Source organism: Mus caroli, unplaced genomic scaffold, assembly GCF_978045245.1.
Source record: "Mus caroli unplaced genomic scaffold, Mus_caroli_1 scaffold_3, whole genome shotgun sequence".
Taxonomy (NCBI): domain Eukaryota; kingdom Metazoa; phylum Chordata; class Mammalia; order Rodentia; family Muridae; genus Mus; species Mus caroli.
Genome location: NW_028227258.1, coordinates 102515936 through 102535578, shown reverse-complemented (window position 1 = coordinate 102535578; position 19643 = coordinate 102515936). Strand labels below are relative to the sequence as shown.

General features: G+C 37.7%; 1 protein-coding gene across 2 annotated transcripts in view; it reads left to right on the top strand.

Moving 5' to 3' along the window:
* LOC110291960 (arylacetamide deacetylase-like 2) overlaps positions 1–19643 on the top strand; it is a 72652-nt gene that overhangs the window by 37840 nt on the left and 15169 nt on the right. Inside the window, exon 4 of one of the 2 annotated variants that reach the window (XM_085835344.1) lies at positions 1203–1217. In XM_085835344.1, coding sequence (XP_085691470.1) covers positions 1203–1217 — 15 coding nt within the window. Of the gene's footprint in view, positions 1–1202; positions 1218–7428; positions 7567–19643 lie in introns of those variants that run through there. The other variant, XM_021159140.1, reaches the window with a different exon arrangement.

The following is a 19643-nucleotide window of genomic DNA, read 5'->3' as shown; positions in this document are numbered from 1 at the left end:
TTTATGTGGGTTTTCTGTTCCTTTTGCTGTTACTGAAGACCAGCCTTAGTCCATGGTGATATGATAGGATGCATGGGATTATTTCAATTTTCTTGTATTTGTTGAGGCCTGTTTTGTTACTGATTATATGGTCATTTTTGGAGAAGGTACCATGAGGTGCTGAGAAGAAGGTATATCCTTTTGTTTTAGGATAAAATGTTCTCTCTATATATCTGTTAAATTCAGTTGGTTCATAACTTCTGTTAGTTTAACTGTGTCTCCGGTTTAGTTTGTGTTTCCATCATCTGTCCATTGATAAGAGTCGGGTGTTGAAATCTTCCACTATTATTGTGTGTGGTGCAATGTGTGCTTTAAGCTTTAGTAAAGTTTCTTTTATGACTGTGGGTGCCCTTGCATTTGGAGCATAGGTGTTCAGGATTGAGAGTTCTTCTTAGTAGATTTATCTTTGATGAATATGAAATTTATCTTTCCTTATCTTTTCTGATAACTTTTGGTTAAAAGTCTATTTTATTCAATATTAGGATGTCTACTCCAGCTTGTTTCTTTGGACCATTTGCTTGGAGAATTGTTTTCCAGCCTTTTACTCTGATGTAGTGTTTGTGTTTGTCACTGAGGTGTGTTTCCTGTATGCAGCAAAATGTTGGGTCCTTTTTATGTATCCAGTCTCTCTATCTTTTTATTGGGGAATTGAGTCCATTGTTATTAAGAGGTATTAAGGAATTCAATTGTTGCTTCTTGTTATTTTTGTTGTTAGAGGTAGAATTATGTTTATGTGGCTATCTTTTTTTTTCTTTGTTAAAAGATTATTTTCTTGCATTTCCTAGGGTGTAGTTTCTCTTCTTGTGTGGAGTTTTCCATTTTATCCTTAGAAGGGCTGGATTTGTGGAAAGATATTGTGTAAATTTGTTTTTTTTTATGTAATGTCTTGGTTTCTTCATCTATGGTAATTGAGAGTTTTTCTGGGTATAGTAGCCTGGGCTGGCAATTGTGTTCTCTTAGAGTCTGTATGACATCTGCCCAGGATCTTCTGGTTTTTATAGTCACTGGAGTGAACTGTGGTGTAATTCTGATAGTTCTGCCTTTATATGTTACTTGACCTTTTTCCGTTACTGCTTTTAATATTCTTTCTTTGTTTTGTGCATTTGGTGTTTTGATTGTTATGTGATGGGAGGAGTTTCTTTTCTGGTCCAATCTATTTGGAGTTCTGTAGGCTTCTTGTATGTTCACAGGCATCTCTTTCTTTAGGTTAGCGAAGTTTTCTTCTATAATTTTGTTGAAGATATTTACTGACCCTTTAAGTTGGGAATCTTTGCTCTCCTCTATACCTCTTATCCTTCAGTTTGGTCTTTTCATTGTATCCTGGATTTGTTGGATGTTTTGGGTTAGGACCTTTTTTATTTTGCATTTTCTTTGACTGTTATGTCAATGTTTTCTATGGTATATTCTGCACCTGAGATTATCTCTTCTATCTATTGTATTCTGTTGGTGATCCTTCCATCTATGACTCCTGATCTCTTTCCTAGGTTTTCTATCTCCAGGGTTGTCTCCTTTTGTGATTTCTTTATTGTTTCTACTTCCATTTTTTGATTCTGGTGGTTTTGTTCAATTCCTTCACCTGTTTGGTTGTGTTTTCCTATAATTCTTTAAGGGATTTTTGTGTTTCCTCTTTAAAGGCTTCTATCTGTTTACCTGTGTCCTCCTGTATTTCATTAAGGGACTTAATTATGTCCTTCTTAAAGACCTCTATCAGCATCATGAGATGTGATTTTAAATCCAAATTTTGCTTTTCTGGTGTGTTGGGGGTATCCCAGACTTGCTGTGGTAGAGAACTGGGTTTTGATGATGCCATGCAGCCTTGTTTTCTCTTGCTAAGTTTCTTGTACTTGCCTTTGTCATTTAGATATCTCTGGTATTAGCAGGTATTGTTGTCTCTGGCTGGAGCTTGTCCCTTCTTTGCATCTGTAAGATCGTGTCAGCCCTCCTATGGGACCAGCTCTCTCCTGGTGGGGCCTGTATACAGAGGGCTGTAGAACAGTCTTAGATACTGGGTGCAGATGGTGACTAGAAGAATGCTGTCCCAGCTGCTCCATTGTTCCTGTGCCCTATGTGCTCCTGGCTGGTCCTGCTTTGGACAGTTATGGGAGAGAAGGTGGCTATCTAACCTCTGAGCCCAGGGGTGAGAGCTTTCCTGGGAGACCAGCTCTCTTCTGGAAGGACCTGTGTACAGAGGACTATAGAACAACCTTATCTACTTGGTGCATATGGTGACCAGCATTCTCCTGTATCTTTAAGGGAGTTATATATGTCCGTCTTAAAGTTCTCTATCATCATCATAGTCTTGCTTTTTTGGTGTGTTGCAGTATCCAGGGCTTGCTGTGGTGGAAGAACTAAGTTCTGTTGATGCCAAGTAGCCTTGGTTTCTGTTGCCTACGTTCTTCCCCTTGCCTCTTGCCATCTGGTGTTTGTTAGTCTTGGTGTCACTGACTGTAGCTTGTGCCTCCTGCAAGCCTATGTGTCAGTATTCCTGGGAGACCAGTTCTTTCTTGGATGAATTTGGGGGTGTTCCAGCACTCCTGGGGGACCAGCTCTCTCCCAGCCATATTTAGATGTGGGCACTATGGCACAGGATCAGCTCTGGGTACAGACAGAAACCAGAAGGATCCGGTACCAGGCTTCTCATTGGTTCCTGTGTCCTGAGGTCTCCAGGCGGGTCCCTCAGAGCAGAAGTGGTGGTCTTACTTGTACTCATAGGTATGCCTGCACTCCTGGGTGACCAGCTCTCTCCCTACTGTATTTGGGTATGGAGCACTATGGCACAGGATCAGCTCCCATGTAATTAGTTTTTAACTTAAACTAAATGCATGGCTTTAATTTTAAACCACATACATTTCTATGACCTTGACCAAGAATATTCCCCCCTCCCTTTTTGGGTGTTTGTCTGTTTGTGTGTGTGTGTGTGTGTGTGTGTGCCCACACACACACAAATGCATGTGTGTTGTGGGAATCGTTTACTGAAAGCAAATCAATATATTAAAAGAGAGCTTAAACTAAATTAATATTCATCATAAACACTGAGATCAACCTGTGAATATAGGTTAATATCTGTTTGTGATTTTGAGGACTTTTCTGTTTGTTGTTGTTCTTTGTTTGTTTGTTTGTTTTTCTAGACAGGGTTTCTCTGTGTACCCCTGGCTGTCCTAGAACTCACTCTGTAGACCAGGCTGGCCTTGAACTTATAAATTCACCTGCCTCTGCTTCCCAAGTGCTGGGATTAAAGGCATGTGCCCCCAAGCCCGGCTACTTTTTCTGGGTTTTACTGGGTCAATAAAGTAACTCCTTTCTTTGTAAAACTATTGAAGAGTTCTATATGACAGATGTTCTGCAAGCCAGGTCTGGTGGCTCATACATTTAATCCCAGTACTTGGCTAAGCAGAGACAGTAGGGTCCCTGTGACTCAATACTAGCTCCAACTACACAGTAAGTTCCAGTACAGGTATACACAGTATCCTTGACTTGAAAAACAAACAAACAAAACTAATGAATAAATAAAAATAAATAAACAAATATCTTCATTCCTTTCTCATACTATATTCTCTGTGCTGGTGAATAAATATAGAGAGAGCAAATCCCTTTGTTAAGACAGGCAACAGGGACAAATATCAGACACAGAGAATAGACAGACAAGTAACAGGCCACAGATCATAAACTACAAGCAGACATAAAACTCAGTGAGAAAAGTGAAGAATTCAATCTTCACCTCTCTCCTTCTTTAAACTTCTCCAATAGGAAGTTTCATTTTTTCATTCCTTAAAGAGACATCATCACATCACAGCCTATTATTTTAAAGCTTGTCCCATCTTAGGAAATCACAACTACTTGAGATATTTATATATATATATATGACTTTTATACCAAATGGATTTAACAGATATCTACAGAACATTTCATCCTAAAACAAAAAAATATACCTTCCCAGCACCTCATGGGACTTTCTCCAAAACTGACCATATAATCAGTCACAAAACAGGCCTCAACAGATAAAAAAATATTCAAATTATCCCATGCATTCTATCAGATCACCATAGACTAAGGCTGATCTTCAATAACAACATAAACAATGGAAAGCCTACAAACACATGGAAGCTGAACAATACTCTACTCAATGATAACATGGTTAAAGAAGAAATAAAGGTTTTAGGGAAGTTTTAGAATTTAATGAAAAGGAAGTCACAACATACCTACAGGTATGGGACATAATGAAAGCAGTGCAAAGAGGAACACTCATAGCTTTGAGTGCCTCCAAAAAGAAATTGGGGAGATCATACACTAGCAGTTTGATAGCACATCTGAAAGCTCTAGAACAAAAAGAAGCAAATACACCCGAGGAGTATATGACAGACAATAATCAAATTCATAACTAAAATCAACCAAGTAGAAACAGAAAGAACTATACAAAGAATCAACCAAATCAATCAAAGCTTTGAGAATGTGAACAAGATACATAAACCCTTAGCCAAGCAGAGGGCACAGAGACAGTATCCAAATTAATAAAATCAGAAATGGAAAGGGAGACATAACAACAGAAACTTAGGAAATTTGAAAAATCATGAAATTCTCCTACAAAAGTCTATAATCAACAAGACTGGAACATCTGGATGAAATGGACAATTTTCTAGAAAGCTATCAGGCACCAAAGTTAAATCAGGATCAATAAATCATTTAAACAGTCTTGTAACCCCTAAAGAAGTAGAAGTAGTCACTAATAGTCTCCCAACAAAAAAAAAGCCCAGAACCAGATGTGATCTGTGCAGAATCACAACTACTTGAGATATAAACATCTGTGACTTTTCCTGGGAGAACTGAGCAAATGTCTATTCACACTGATAGGAAATCAACATTAGCCTGAAGAGTCACCTTCACCCAGTTCTACTGATCTTAAAATGTCTGCACCAATCTATAAATATGTATTTTTATTATTTTATACAACTTTCTTCTTTTATAAACTTATTCATACAACATACAGCAACCACACCTATTTCTAACTACTGTCTTCCAGAACTCCTCAACTTTAAGTTCATCTATAATTGTTGTAATTTTTAAAAACTTTGGAGACCTTTAAAGGTAGATAATGATAGATATATGATGTGGGGTTCAAGAGGAGTAGGAAGATTATTAGAAGATTTATTAATATAATGGACCCACAAATAGTATAGTGTAGTGAGTCCTCTGAAGGTAGTTAAGGTCCATTAATGAGTTGGGAAGAGTTGCCAACCTAGGAAGAAGATCCTGCATTGCATGAAGGAAGAGGAAGCTTGCTGAGCACTAGCACCCATACATTATTCATTCACTGTGCTCTGCTTTTAACTGTTGATATGAACAACCAATTCAAGTTCCTATCACCTTGAATTCTGGCACAGCTAGAATATGAGCACAAATTATGAGCCAAATAAACCCTGTGTCTTTTAAATTGCTCTTGTCAAGGTATTTTCCACAGCAACATGAAATACGAGTGGAATTTAACTGTCTTCATAACTTTACCTAACATAGTCTTTAATGTGCCCTTTGCTCTTCAGATTGACTAGGCTAGGCAGTTAATTTTTAAATCTTTTTATATTTACTGACTATATATTCTACTCTTGAAAATTTGAGAGAAAATGGCTTACCTGACTGAATGGAGAGGACAAGACTCATCAGTTACATGTATCTCAGTGTTTTTCAACCTTCCAAATACTGTGACTCCATAGTACAGTTATGTTGTGATGAGCAATCAATTATATTCATTGCTACTTCATAACTGTAATTTTGATACTCTTATAAATCATAATGTAAATATTTGATATATAGGATATCTGCTATTTGATCCACTATGAAAATGTCATTTGAACCCCAAAGGGGTCGTGACCCACAGGTTGAGAGCTGCTGATGCAAGGCTGATGTAGATGAAAGGAGAAAAGTAAGGAAGAACTTTGTATATGTAATCTAAAATATTTAAAACTGGTTGACTTTCCAGTGTGTCCATGTGGGATTTTTCCCATTGGATTTTTTTGTCTCTTATCTTCCATCCATAATCTGTGTACTTCCATTTCCCAATATGTACTTGAGAATGACCTTTCCTTCAGATATTCTGATGTTCAGACAGACACGGTTGGTAAAGGTTACAGAATAAAATTACATGGAACAATTAAGAGTATGCAGACCGCTTCCCCCCACCCCCATCCTGGCAGTTAGTTTAAATGAGGACCTTGCTTTGTGATAGCAATTATAGAAAGTCTTAGGACAATGAGTTCTAAAGGAATCTAATGAATTAATTCTCAAGTTTTGGCAATGGTTTCACATTTTCCTTTCCTACCTAATCTCATTGGATTCAGTAGGTTTCTGTTTTCTAATTCATCTGTGTTCCACCCTTCAGATTAATTAAATGATACCCAACTTTGCATCTTATTTCCCTTTTTATTGAAAAAAATTCATACAATTCAGTTCCCCTTCTTCAACTCTTTCCAAATTTTAACCCCCCCCACCCTCCATCTCCAAAGACTCACCCAACTCCATGTATTTCCTTCCTTCCCTCCCTCCTTCCCTCCCTCCCTCCCTCCCTCCCTCCCTCCCTCCCTCCCTCCCTCCTTCCTTCCTTCCTTCCTTCCTTCCTTCTTTCCTTCCTTCCTTCCTTCCTTCTTTTATTTTTTCCTTCTTTCCTCATTTCTCTTTTTAGATATCAAACAGGCAGACAATCAAGCCAGAATAAAACAATGACAACAAAACAAAAAAAGAAACACACACACACACAGGGAAAGAGAGAGAGAGAGAGAGAGAGAGAGAGAGAGAGAGAGAGAGAGAGAGAGAGAGAGAGAGTGACAGAGAGACAGAAAGAGAGAGAGAAAACACAATACCACAAATCCACAAAACAAATAATAACCCAGCAATGGACTGGTATGCTCATATTCAATAATATTTAGACAAAGTTTACAAAAAATGCTAGCAGTCTCATTTTGTGTTTACCATCTATTGCTAAGAATGAGGCTTACAGTTAAGTGTGATTAATATAACCAATGAGACTCTATTGGAAAAAATTATGTTTTAGTTTGCAACATGGTGCCAACTGCAGATAGCTTCTTGATTAAGAGTTGGATTTCCTTCTCATTTGTGTGCTCTGACAAGAGTCCTACTTAATTATGCTTTGTTGACATTGTATGGTTAAGAAAGAACAGTCAACTGCTGCCATAATATATGATATTGATCCAATTAGATACGTGGTTATAACTATAATTTCAGTAGACATGTAATTACAAAATCACTATAATATGACATCTAAGGTGAGTGTTGCTAAATGATTGTTATAGGTCAAACATTTCACTGTAGAGCTTTGAATTAATATTATCCTATGTATAGAATTATACTCACCATTGCCCTGAAGTTAAAGGAAGACATACCATGGGACACAAAACTCTGTGTTTTGGGTTGTTCTGTATTCTCTTTGCTTATCATATTTATATACCAATGCCTGAAAACATTGAAGAACGCTGGAAAGTTCAGTTTCTGGATGCTGGTATGAAAATGTTGTCATTTATGGTAATGTATTTTAATATAATATTTTATTAATTCTTTGTGAATTTAACACAATGTTTTAAAACCATTTTCTGGGGATCAGGGAGGCCTTGTTACAAGTACTTATGAAAATATTTCATAATTCACAATACTTCAGTTGTAATTTCAAATAAAATTGACTTTCTCTTAAGGTATTCTGAATAATCAAAACATCTTAAAGCTTTCGTTAATGTTTAACATGTTTAATTGAATGTTTACACAGAGAGGGACACATGTTTTCTAAGATGCTATTTCTAAACTAAATGGCTATCATATATTGGCATCAGAATATAAGAACTAGTGTTATCTAAAGCAACACGAGTGATTTTTAAGATATTTAAATGTATTAAATGCTTTTCTGAAAACTCTAAGAACTTATACACTCCTAAACTAATGCAATATTATATAATGGCTATTATATTATAGCATTTCTATGTATATTTAGTCATTTACTACTTTTCTCCTTTGGATAGTTCAATTTTCTATTCTCAGGAATTATGTACATTCCTTGTGTTTTTGTAAACTCCAAAGAGGTTTTCAAATCTTCTTAACAGTGTTCTAACTAACTCACTGATGGTGATGATAAAGATCATTGCAATTTGACATAGTGACATATTCGAATTAACATACAAATATACTTTTAGTAGCAGAAAAATGTCATGGTGGAAGCTCCTTTTCCTTTTTCTTAGATCACTGCAACACATTTGTTTCAGGAAAAGAGCTGGCTTTCCTGTCTGCTTTCACACTCATTATTCTTTGCAATATTCCACCTGTGATATCACCCCAGAAATCTTTATTAGGTTTCTGTAGGCAGAGGAGAATTTGTTTTGAAACAGAACGTGTGTTAGATGACACAGATTCCCGACACATCAGAGAGCCACAAAATTCAAAGGCTGCATCCTAACCCCCGCGGTTGCTGCTGTCTATCTCTAGGTCCATGCTGCTAGGGTTCAGATTTTACTGTGGCAGTGCTTAGACTCAGGCTTATTGCAGACAATACACCATACTTCATTTTCTGGTGTGAGTTGATAACTCAGGGTTGTTTTGATTAGCATTTCCCTGTTGACTAAGAATGTTGAACATTTTTTCAGGTGCTTCTCAGCCATTTGGTATTCTTCAGTTGAGAATTCTTTGTTTAGCTCTGTACCCCATTTTTTAATAGGGTTATTTGATTTCTCTGGAGTCCACCTTCTTGAGTTCTTTGTATATGTTGGATATTAGTCCCCTATCAGAATTAGGGTTGGTAAAGATCCTTTCCCAATCAGTTGGTGGCCTTTATGTCTTATTGACATTGTCTTTTGCCTTACAGAAACTTTGCAATTTTATGAGGTCCCATTTGTAGATTCTCGGTTATAGCACAAGAATATTGCTGTTCTGTTCAGGAATTTTCCCCTGTGCCCATATCTTTGAGGCTTTCCCCCACTTACTCCTCTATAAGTTTCAGTGTCTCTGGTTTTATGTGGAGGTCTTTGATCCACTTAGACTTGAGCTTTGTACAGGAGATAAGAATGGATCAATTCGCTTGCATCTACATGATAACCGCCAGCCAGTTGAGTCAGCACCATTTGTTGAAAATGCTGTCTTTTTTCCACTGGATGGTTTTAGTTCCTTAGTCAAAGATCAAGTGACCATATGTGTAGGGGTACATTTCTGGATCTTGAATTCTATTCCATTGATCTACCTGTCTGTCATTATACCAGTACCATGCAGTTTTTGTTGTTGTTGTTGTTTTGTTTTGTTTTTTGTTTTTATCACAATTGCTTTGTAGTACAGCTTGACTTCAGGCATGGTGATTCTACCAGAGGTTCTTTTATCATTGAGAAGAGGTTTTGCTATCCTACGTTTTTTGTTATTCCAGATGAATTTGCAAGTTGCTCTTTCTAATTCATTGAAGAATTGAGTTGGGATTTTGATGGGGATTGCATTGAATCTGTAGATTTCTTTTGGCAAGATAGCCATTTTTACTATAATGATCCTGCCAATCCATGAGCATGGGAGATCTTTCCATCTTCTGAGATCTTCTTTAATTTCTTTCTTCAGAGACTTGAAGTTCTTGTCATACAGATCTTTCACTTCCTTAGTTAGAGTCACACCAAAGTATTTTATATTACTTGTGACTATTGTGAAGGGTGTTGTTTCCCTGATTTCTTTCTCAGCCTGTTTATCCTTTGTGTAGAGAAAGGCCACTGATTTGTTTGAGTTAATTTTATATCCAGCTACTGAAGCTGTACTGAAGCTGTTTATCAGGTTTAGGAGTTCTTTGGTAGAATTTTTAGGGTCACTTATATATACTATCATATCATCTGCAAATAGTGATATTTTGACTTCTTCCTTTCAAAATTGTATCCCCTTGATCTCCTTTTATTGACTAACTGCTCAGGCTAGGACTTCAAGAGCTATATTGCATAGGTAGGGAGAATATGGGCATTCCTGCCTAGTCCCTGATTTTAGTGTGATTGCTTCAGGTTTCTCTCCATTTAGTTTGATGTTGGCTACTGGTTTGCTTTATATTGCTTTTATTATATTTATGTATTGGCCTTAAATTCCTGATTTTTACAAGACTTTTATCATGAATGGGTGTTGGGATATGTCAAATGCGTTCTCAGCATCTAATGAGATGATCATGTGGTTTTTGTCTTTGAGTTTGTTTGTATAGTGGATAGTATTGATGAATTTCTTTATATTAAGCCATCCCTGCATCCATGGGATGAAGCCTACTTGATCATCATGATGGATGTTCTTTTTGATGTGTTCTTGGATTGGGTTAGCGAGAATTTTATTGAGTATTTTTATATTGATATTCATGAGGGAAATTGATCTGAAGTTGTCTTTCTCTGTTGGGTCTTTGTGTGGTTTAGGTATCAGAGTAATTGTGGCTCCATAGAATGAATTGAATGAACAATAGAATGAACAGAGTACCCTCTGTTCCCATTTTGTGAAATAGTTTGAGGAGAATTAGAATTAGTATTCTTTGAAGGTCTGATAGAACTCTGACCTAAACCCATTTGGTCCTTGACTTTTTTTTTTTTGGTTGGGAGACTTTTGACTGTTTCTATTTCTTTAGGGGATATGGGACTGTTTAGATTTTTAATTTGATCATGATTTAACCTTTGTACCTGGTATCTGCCTAAAAAATTGTCGATTTCATCCAGGTTTTCCAGTTTTTTTGAGTATAGGCTTTTGTAGTAAAATCTGATGATATTTTGGATTTTCTCATGTTCTGTTGTTATGTCTCCCTTTTCATTTATGATTTTGTTAATTAGGGTACTGTACATGTACCCTCTAGTTAGGCTGGCAGAGGGTTTATCTATCGTGTTGATTTTCTCAAAAAAACAGGATCTGGTTGGGTTGATTCTTTGTATAGTTCTTTTTGTTTCTACTTGGTTGATTTCAGCTCTGAGCTTGATTATTTCCTGAAGTCTACTCCTTGGGTGAATTTGCTTCTTTTTGTTCCAGAGTTTGAGGTATGCTATCAAGCTGCTAATGTATGCTCTTTTTTTTATTATTATTTTTTTTTATTACGTATTTTCCTCAATTACATTTGCAATGCTATCCCCAAAGTCCCCCATACATCCACCCACTTCCCTACCCACCCATTCCCATTCTTTTGGCCCTGGCATTCCCCTGTATTGGGGCATATAAAGTTTGCAAGTCCAATGGGCCTCTTTTTCCAGTGATGGCCGACTAGGCCATCTTTTGATACATATGCAGCTAGAGACAAGAGGTCTGGGGTACTGGTTAGTTCATCATGTTGTTCCCCCTATAGGGTTGCAGATCCCTTTAACTCCTTGGGTACTTTCTCTAGCTTCTCCATTGGGAGCCCTGTGATCCATCCAATAGCTGACTGTGAGCATCCACTTCAGTGTTTGCTAGGCCCCGGCATAGTCTCACAAGAGACCTCTATATCTGGGTCTTTTCAGCAAAATCTTGCTAGTGTATGCAATGGTGTCAGCATTTGGAAGCTGATTATGGGATGGATCCCTGGATATGGCAGTCTCTAGATGGTCCATCCTTTCATCACAGCTCCAAACTTTGTCTCTGTAACTCCTTCCATGGGCGTTTTGTTCCCAATTATAAAAAGGGGCATAGTGTCCACACTTTGGTCTTTATTCTTCTTGAGTTTCATGCGTTTAGTAAATTGTATCTTATATCTTGGGTATCCTAAGTTTTGGGCTAATATCCACTTATCAGTGAATACATATTGTGTGAGTTCCTTTGTGATTGTATTACCTCACTCAAGATGATGCCCTCCAGGTCCGTCCATTTGGCTAGGAATTGTATAAATTCATTCTTTTTAATAGCTGAGTAGTACTCCATTGTGTAAATGTACCATAATTTCTGTATCCATTCCTCTGTTGAGGGGCATCTGGGTTCTTTCCAGCTTCTGGCTATTATAAATAAGGCTGCTATGAACATAGTGGAGCATGTGTCCTTCTTACCGGTTGGGACATCTTCTGGATATATGCCCAGGAGAGGTATTGCTGGATCCTCCAGTAGTACTATGTCCAATTTTCTGAGGAACCACCAGACTGATTTCCAGAGTGGTTGTACAAGCTTGCAATCCCACCAACAATGGAGGAGTGTTCCTCTTTCTCCACATCCTCGCCAGCATCTGCTGTCACCTGAATTTTTGATCTTAGTCATTCTGACTGGTATGAGGTGGAATCTCAGGGTTGATTTGATTTGCATTTCCGTGATGATTAAGGATGTTGAACATTTTTTCAGGTGCTTCTCTGCCATTTGGTATTCCTCAGGTGAGAATTCTTTGTTCAGTTCTGAGCCCCATTTTTTAATGGGGTTATTTGATTTTCTGGAGTCTACCTTCTTGAGTTCTTTATATATATTGGATATTAGTCTCTTATCTGATTTAGGATAGGTAAAGATCCTTTCCCAATCTGTTGGTGGTTTTTTTGTCTTATTGATGGTGTCTTTTGCCTTGCAGAAGCTTTGCAGTTTCATGAGTTCCCACTTGTCAATTCTCGATCTTACAGCACAAGCCATTGCTGTTCTATTCAAGAATTTTTCCCCTGTGCCCATATCTTCAAGGCTTTTCCCCACTTTCTCCTCTATAAGTTTCAGTGTCTCTGGTTTTATGTGAAGTTTCTTGCTTGATCCACTTAGGCTTGACCTTAGTACAAGGAGATAGGAATGGATCCATTCACATTCTTCTACATGATAACAACCAGGTGTGCCAGCACCATTTATTGAAAATGCTGTCTTTCTTCCAGTTGATGGTTTTAACTCCCTTGTCGAAGATCAAGTGACCATAGGTGTGTGGGTTCATTTCTGGGTCTTCAATTCTATTCCATTGGTCTACTTGTCTGTCACTATACCAGTACCATGCAGTTTTTATCACAATTGCTCTGTAGTAAAGCTTTAGGTCAGGCATGGTGATTCCACCAGAGGTTCTTTTATCCTTGAGAAGAGTTTTTGCTATCCTAGGTTTTTTGTTATTCCAGATGAATTTGCAGATTGCACTTCCTAATTCATTGAAGAATTGAGTTGGAATTTTGATGGGGATTGCATTGAATCTGTAGATTGCTTTTGGCAACATAGCCATTTTTACAATATTGATCCTGCCAATCCATGATCATGGGAGATCTTTCCATCTTCTGAGATCTTCTATAATTTCTTTCTTCAGAGACTTGAAGTTTTTATTATACAGATCTTTCACTTCCTTAGTTAGAGTCATGCCAAGATATTTTATACTATTTGTGACTATTGAGAAGGGTGTTGTTTCCCTGATTTCTTTCTCAGCCTTTTTATTCTTTGTGTAGAGAAAGGCCATTGATTTGTTTGAGTTAATTTTATATCCAGCTACTTCACCGAAGCTCTTTATCAGGTTTAGGAGTTCTCTGGTGGAATTTTTAGGGTCACTTATATATACTATCATATCATCTGCAAAAGTGATATTTTGACTTCATCTTTTCCAATTTGTATCCCTTTGATCTCTTTTTGTTGTCGAATTGCTCTGGCTAGGACTTCAAGTACAATGTTGAATAGGTATGGAGAAAGTGGACAGCCTTGTCTAGTCCCTGATTTTAGAGGGATTGCTTCAAGCTTCTCACCATTTACTTTGATGTTGGCTACTGTTTTGCTGTAGATTGCTTTTATCATGTTTAGGTATGGGCCTTGAATTCCTGATCTTTCCAAGACTTTTATCATGAATGGGTGTTGGATCTTGTCAAATGCTTTTTCCGCATCTAACGAGATGATCATGTGGTTTTTGTCTTTGAGTTTGTTTATATACTGGATTACATTGATGGATTTCCGTACATTGAACCATCCCTGCATCCCTGGGATGAAACGTACTTGGTCAGGATGGATGATTGTTTTGATGTGTTCTTGGAGTCAGTTAGCAAGAACTTTATTGAGGATTTTTGCATCAATATTCATAAGGGATATTGGTCTGAAGTTTTCTATCTTTGTTGGGTCTTTTTGTGGTTTAGGTATCAGAGTAATTGTGGCTTCACAGAATGAGTTGGGTAGAGTACCTTCTGTTTCTATTTTGTGGAATAGTTTGTGAAGAACTGGGATTAGATCTTCTTTGAAGGTCTGATAGAACTCTGCACTAAACCCATCTGGTCCTGGGCTTTTTTTGGTTGGGAAAATATTAATGCCTGCTTCTATTTCTCTGCAGGATATAGGACTATTTAGATCATTAACCTGATCTTGATTCAACTTGGTACCTGGTATCTGTCTAGAAACTTCTCCATTTCATCCAGGTTCTCCAGATTTGTTGAGTATAGCCTTTTGTAGAAGGATCTGATGGTGTTTTGGATGTCTTCAGGATCTGTTGTTATGTCTCCTTTTTCATTTCTGATTTTGTTAATTAGAATGCTTTCCCTGTGCCCTCTAGTGAGTCTGGCTAAGGGTTTATCTATCTTGTTGATTTTCTCAAAGAACCAGCTCCTTGATTGGTTGATTCTTTGAATAGTTCTTCTTGTTTCCACTTGGTTGATTTCGCCCCTGAGTTTGATTATTTCCTGCAGTCTACTCCTCTTGGGTGAATTTGCTTCCTTTTGTTCTAGCACTTTTAGGTGTGTTGTCAAGCTGCTAATGTGTGCTCTCTCTAGTTTCTTTTTGGAGGCACTCAGAGCTATGAGTTTTCCTCTTAGAAATGCTTTCATTGTGTCCCATAAGTTTGGGTATGTTGTGGCTTCATTTTCATTGAACTCTAAAAAGTCCTTAATTTCTTTTTTTATTCCTTCCTTGACCAAGGTATCATTGAGAAGAGTGTTGTTTAGTTTCCACGTGAATGTTGGCTTTCTATTATTTATTTTGTTATTGAAGATCAGCTTTAGTCCATGGTGATCTGATAGGATGCATGGGACAATTTCAATATTTTTGTATCTGTTGAGGCCTGTTTTGAGACCAATTATGTGGTCTATTTTGGAGAAGGTAGCATGAGGTGCTGAGAAGAAGGTATATCCTTTTGTTTTAGGATAGAATGTTCTGTAGATATCTGCCAGATACATTTGATTCATAACTTCTGTTAGTTTCACTGTGTCCCTTTTTAGTTTCTGTTTCCATGATCTGTCCATTGGTGAAAGTGATGTGTTGAAGTCTCCCACTATTATTGTGTGAGGTGCAATGTGTGCTTTGAGCTTTACTAAAGTTTCTTTAATGAATGTGGCTGCCTTTGTATTTGGAGCATAGATATTCAGAATTGATAGTTCCTCTTGGAGGATTTTACCTTTGATGAGTATGAAGTGCCCCTCCCTGTCTTTTTTGATGACTTTGGGTTGGAAGTCAATCTTATCAGATATTAGAATGGCTACTCCAGCTTGTTTCTTCATACCATTTGCTTGGAAAATTGTTTTCCAGCCTTTCATTCTGAGGTAGTGTCTATCTTTTTCTCTGAGATGAGTTTCCTGTAAGCAGCAAAATGTTGGTTCTTGTTTGTGTACCCAGTTTTTTAGTCTATGTCTTTTCATTGTGGAGTTGAGTCCATTGATATTAAGAGATATTAAGGAAAAGTAATTGTTGATTCCTGTTATTTTTGTTGTTAATGTTGGCATTCTGTTCTTGTGGCTGACTTCTTTTAGGTTTGTTGAGGGATTACCTTCTTGTTTTTTCTAGGGCATGGTTTCCGTCCTTGTATTGGTTTTTCCCTGTTATTATCCTTTGAAGGGCTGGATTTGTGGAAAGATAATGTGTGAATTTGGATTTGTCGTGGAATACTTTGGTTTCTCCGTCTATGTTAATTGAGAGTTTGGTTGGGTATAGTAGCCTGGGCTGGAATTTGTGTTCTTTTAGTGTCTGTATAACATCTGTCCAGGATCTTCTGGCTTTCATAGTCTCTGGTGAAAAATCTGGTGTAATTCTGATAGGCTTGCCTTTATATGTTACTTGGCCTTTTTCTCTTACTGCTTTTAGTATTCTATCTTTATTTAGTTCATTTGTTGTTCTGATTATTATGTGTCGGGAGGGATTTCTTTTCTGGTCCAGTCTATTTGGAGTTCTGTAGGCTTCTTGTATGTTCATGGGCATCTCTTTATTTAGATTTGGGAAGTTTTCTTCTATAATTTTGTTGAAGATGTTTGCTGGTCCTTTGAGTTGAAAATCTTCATTCTCACCCACTCCTATTATCCGTAGGTTTGGTCTTCTCATTGTGTCCTGGATTTCCTGGATGTTTTGAGTTAGGATCTTTTTGCAATTTCCCTTTTCCTTGATTGTTGTGCTGATGTTCTCTATGGAATCTTCTGCACCTGAGATTCTCTCTTCCATCTCTTGTATTCTGTTGCTGATGCTCGCATCTATGGTTCCAGATTTCTTTCCTAGGGTTTCTATCTCCAGCATTGCCTCACTTTGGGTTTTCTTTATTGTGTCTACTTCCCTTTTTAGGTCTAGTATGGTTTTGTTCATTTCCATCATCTGTTTGGATGTGTTTTCCTCTTTTTCTTTAAGGACTTCTACCTGTTTGGTTGTCTTTTCTTGATTTTCTTTAAGGGCTTGTAACTCTTTAGCAATGTTCTCCTGTAATTCTTTAAGTGAGTTATTAAAGTCCTTCTTGATGTCCTCTACCATCATCATGAGATATGCTTTTAAATCCAGGTCTAGCTTTTCAGGTGTGTCAGGGTGCCCTGGACTGGGCGAAGTGGGAGTGCTGGGTTCTGATGATGGTGAGTGGTCTTGGTTTCTGTTAGTAAGATTCTTACATTTACCTTTCGCCATCTGGTAATCTCTGGAGTTAGTTGTTATCTCTGTTTAGAGATTGTTCTTCTGGTGATTCTGATTACCGTCTATCAGCAGACCTGGGAGACAGGCTCTCTCCTCTGAGTTCCAGTGGTTAGAGCACTCTCTGCTGGCAAGCTCTCCTCTCACAGGGAAGGTGTATAGATATCTGGTGTTTGGACCTCCTCCTGGCCGAAGAAGAAGGCCCAAAACAGGACCTTTCCCAGATGCTGTGTTGCTTTGGCAGGTCACAGATGCTGTCAGCTTCTGTGGTGCACACTCTCACCTGTGCAGACTAAGTTCCTAAATTTGGTGGAGTCCGGGAACCAAGATGGTGCTCCCTGCCCCTGAGGCAAAGCGCTCCCGTGCAGGGCGCACCACTGTCCTCAGGCTGGGAGGGTGCAGGATGTTTGCGGCCCCAAAAGGGTGCTGCCTCAGCGGCTCTGTGGCTCCCTCCTGCCCCAGAAGCTGTCTGCCTCTGTGGTGCACACTCTCACCTGTGCAGACTAAGTTCCTAATTTCGGTGGAGTCCCGGAGCCAAGATCATGTATGCTCTTTCTAGTTGTTTTTGTTTTTTGTTTTTGTTTGTTTTTGTTGTTTTTGTTTTTGGTTTTTGGGTTTTTTTTGGTGGCACTCAAAGCTATAAGTTTTCCTCTTAGAAATGCTCTCATTGTGTCCCATAATTTTGGGTATATTGTGGGTATATTGGGTATATCATATTAATTAAACTCTAAAAAGTTCTTAATTTCTTTATTTCTTCCTTGACCAAGGTATCATTGAGGAGAGTGTTGTTCAGCTTCCATGTGAATGTTGGCTTTCTATTATTTATGTTGTTATTGAAGATCAGGCTTAGTCTGTGGTGATCTGATAGAATGCATGGAATAATTTCAATATATTTTTTTTTCTGTTGAGGCCTGTTTATATGGTCAATTATATGATCAATTTTGGAGAAGGTACCATGAGATGCTGAGAAGAAGGTGTGTCCTTTTGTTTTAGGATAAAATGTTCTCTAGGTACCTGTTAAATCCTTTTGTTTCATAATTTCTGTTAGTTTCAATGTGTCTCTGTTTAATTTCTATTTCCAGGATCTGTCCTTTGATGAGAGTGGGGTGTTAAAATCTCCCCCTTTTATTGTGTGTGGTGCAATGTGTGCTTTGTGCTTTACTATAGTTTCTTTAATGACTGTATGCCCTTGCATTTGGATCATAGATATTCAGAATTGAGAGTTCATCTTGGAAGGTTTTACCTTTGGTGAGTATGAAGCACCCCTCCTTGTCTTTTTTTTTTTTTTTTTTTTTTTTGATAATTTTGGGTTGGAAGTCGATTTTATTTGATATTAGAATGGCTACTTCAGCTTGTTTCTTGGGACCATTTACTTGGAAAATTGTTTTCAGGCCTCTTACTGTGTTTTTCCCTGAGGTGGGTTTCCTGTGTGCAACAAAATGTTGGGTCCTGTTTATCTAGCCAGTCTGTTAGTTCATATTTTTTTATTGGGAAATTGAGTCCATTGATGTTAAGAGCTATTAAGAAAAAGTAATTGGTGCTTCCCATTACTTTTGTTGTTAGAGTTGGGATTCTGTTCTTGTGGCTATCTTCTTTTAGGTTTGTTGAAGGATTACTTTCTTCCTTTTTCTAGGGCATAATTTCCTTCCTTGTGATGAAATTTTCCATTTATTATCCTTTGAAGAGCTGGATTCGTGGAAAGATATTTTGTGAATTTGGTTTTGTCATAGAATACTATGTTTTCTCCATCTATGGTAATTGAGAGTTTTGCTGGGTATAGTAGCCTGAGCTGGCATTTGTGTTCTCTTAGGGTCTATGTAACATCTGTCCAGGATCTTCTGGCTTTTATAGTCTCTGTTGAGAAGTCTGGTGTAATTCTAATAAGTCTGCCTTTATATGTTACTTGACCTTTTCCCTTTACTGCTTTTAATACTCTATCTTTATTTAGTGCATTTGTTGTTCTGACTTTTATGTTTTGGGAAGAATATCTTTTCTGGTCCAGTCTATTTGGAGTTCTGTAGGCTTCTTGTATGTTCATGGGCACCTCGTTCTTTAGGTTATGGAAGTTTTCTTCTATAATTTTGTTGAAGATATTTACTGCCCCTTTACATTGAAATTCTTCATTCTCATCTATACCTATTAGCCTTAGGTTTGGTCTTCACATTGTGTACTGTATTTCATGGATGTTTTGAGTTAGGATATTTTTGCATTTTGCATTTTGCATTTTCTTTGATTGTTGTGTCCATGTTTTCTATTCAATCTTCTGCACTTGAGAATCTCTCTTCCATTCTTTTATTCTATTGCTGATTCTTGTATCTGTGGTTCCTGATTTCTTTTCTAAGATTTCTATCTCCAGAGTTGTCTCCGTTTGTGATTTCTTTATTGTTTCTACTTCCATTTTTAGATCTTGGATGGTTTTGTTCACTTCCATCCCCTGTTTAGTTGTGTTTTCCTATAGTTCTTTAAGGGATTTTTGTGTTTCCTCTTTAAGGACTTCTACATATTTATCAGTGTTCTCCTGTATTTCTTTAAGTGAGTTATTAATTCCTTTCTTAAAATCCTCTATCAGCATCATGAGATATGATTTTAAATCTGAATCTTGCTTTTTGGGTATTGGGGTATCCAGAACTCACTGTAGTGGGAGTACTGGATTCTGATGATACCGACTGGTCTTGTTTTCTGTTAGTAAGATTCTTACATTTACCTTTCACTATCTGGTAACCTCTGGTGTTAGATATTCTCGCTGTCTTTGGTTGGAGCTTATTCCTCCTGTGATTCTGTTTGTCTCTGTCAGCATTCCCAGGAGTCAGATCACTCTCTGCAGGCAATCTCTCCTCTGGCAGGGAAGGTACACAGAGGTCAGCTCTGTCTCCTGGCTGAGG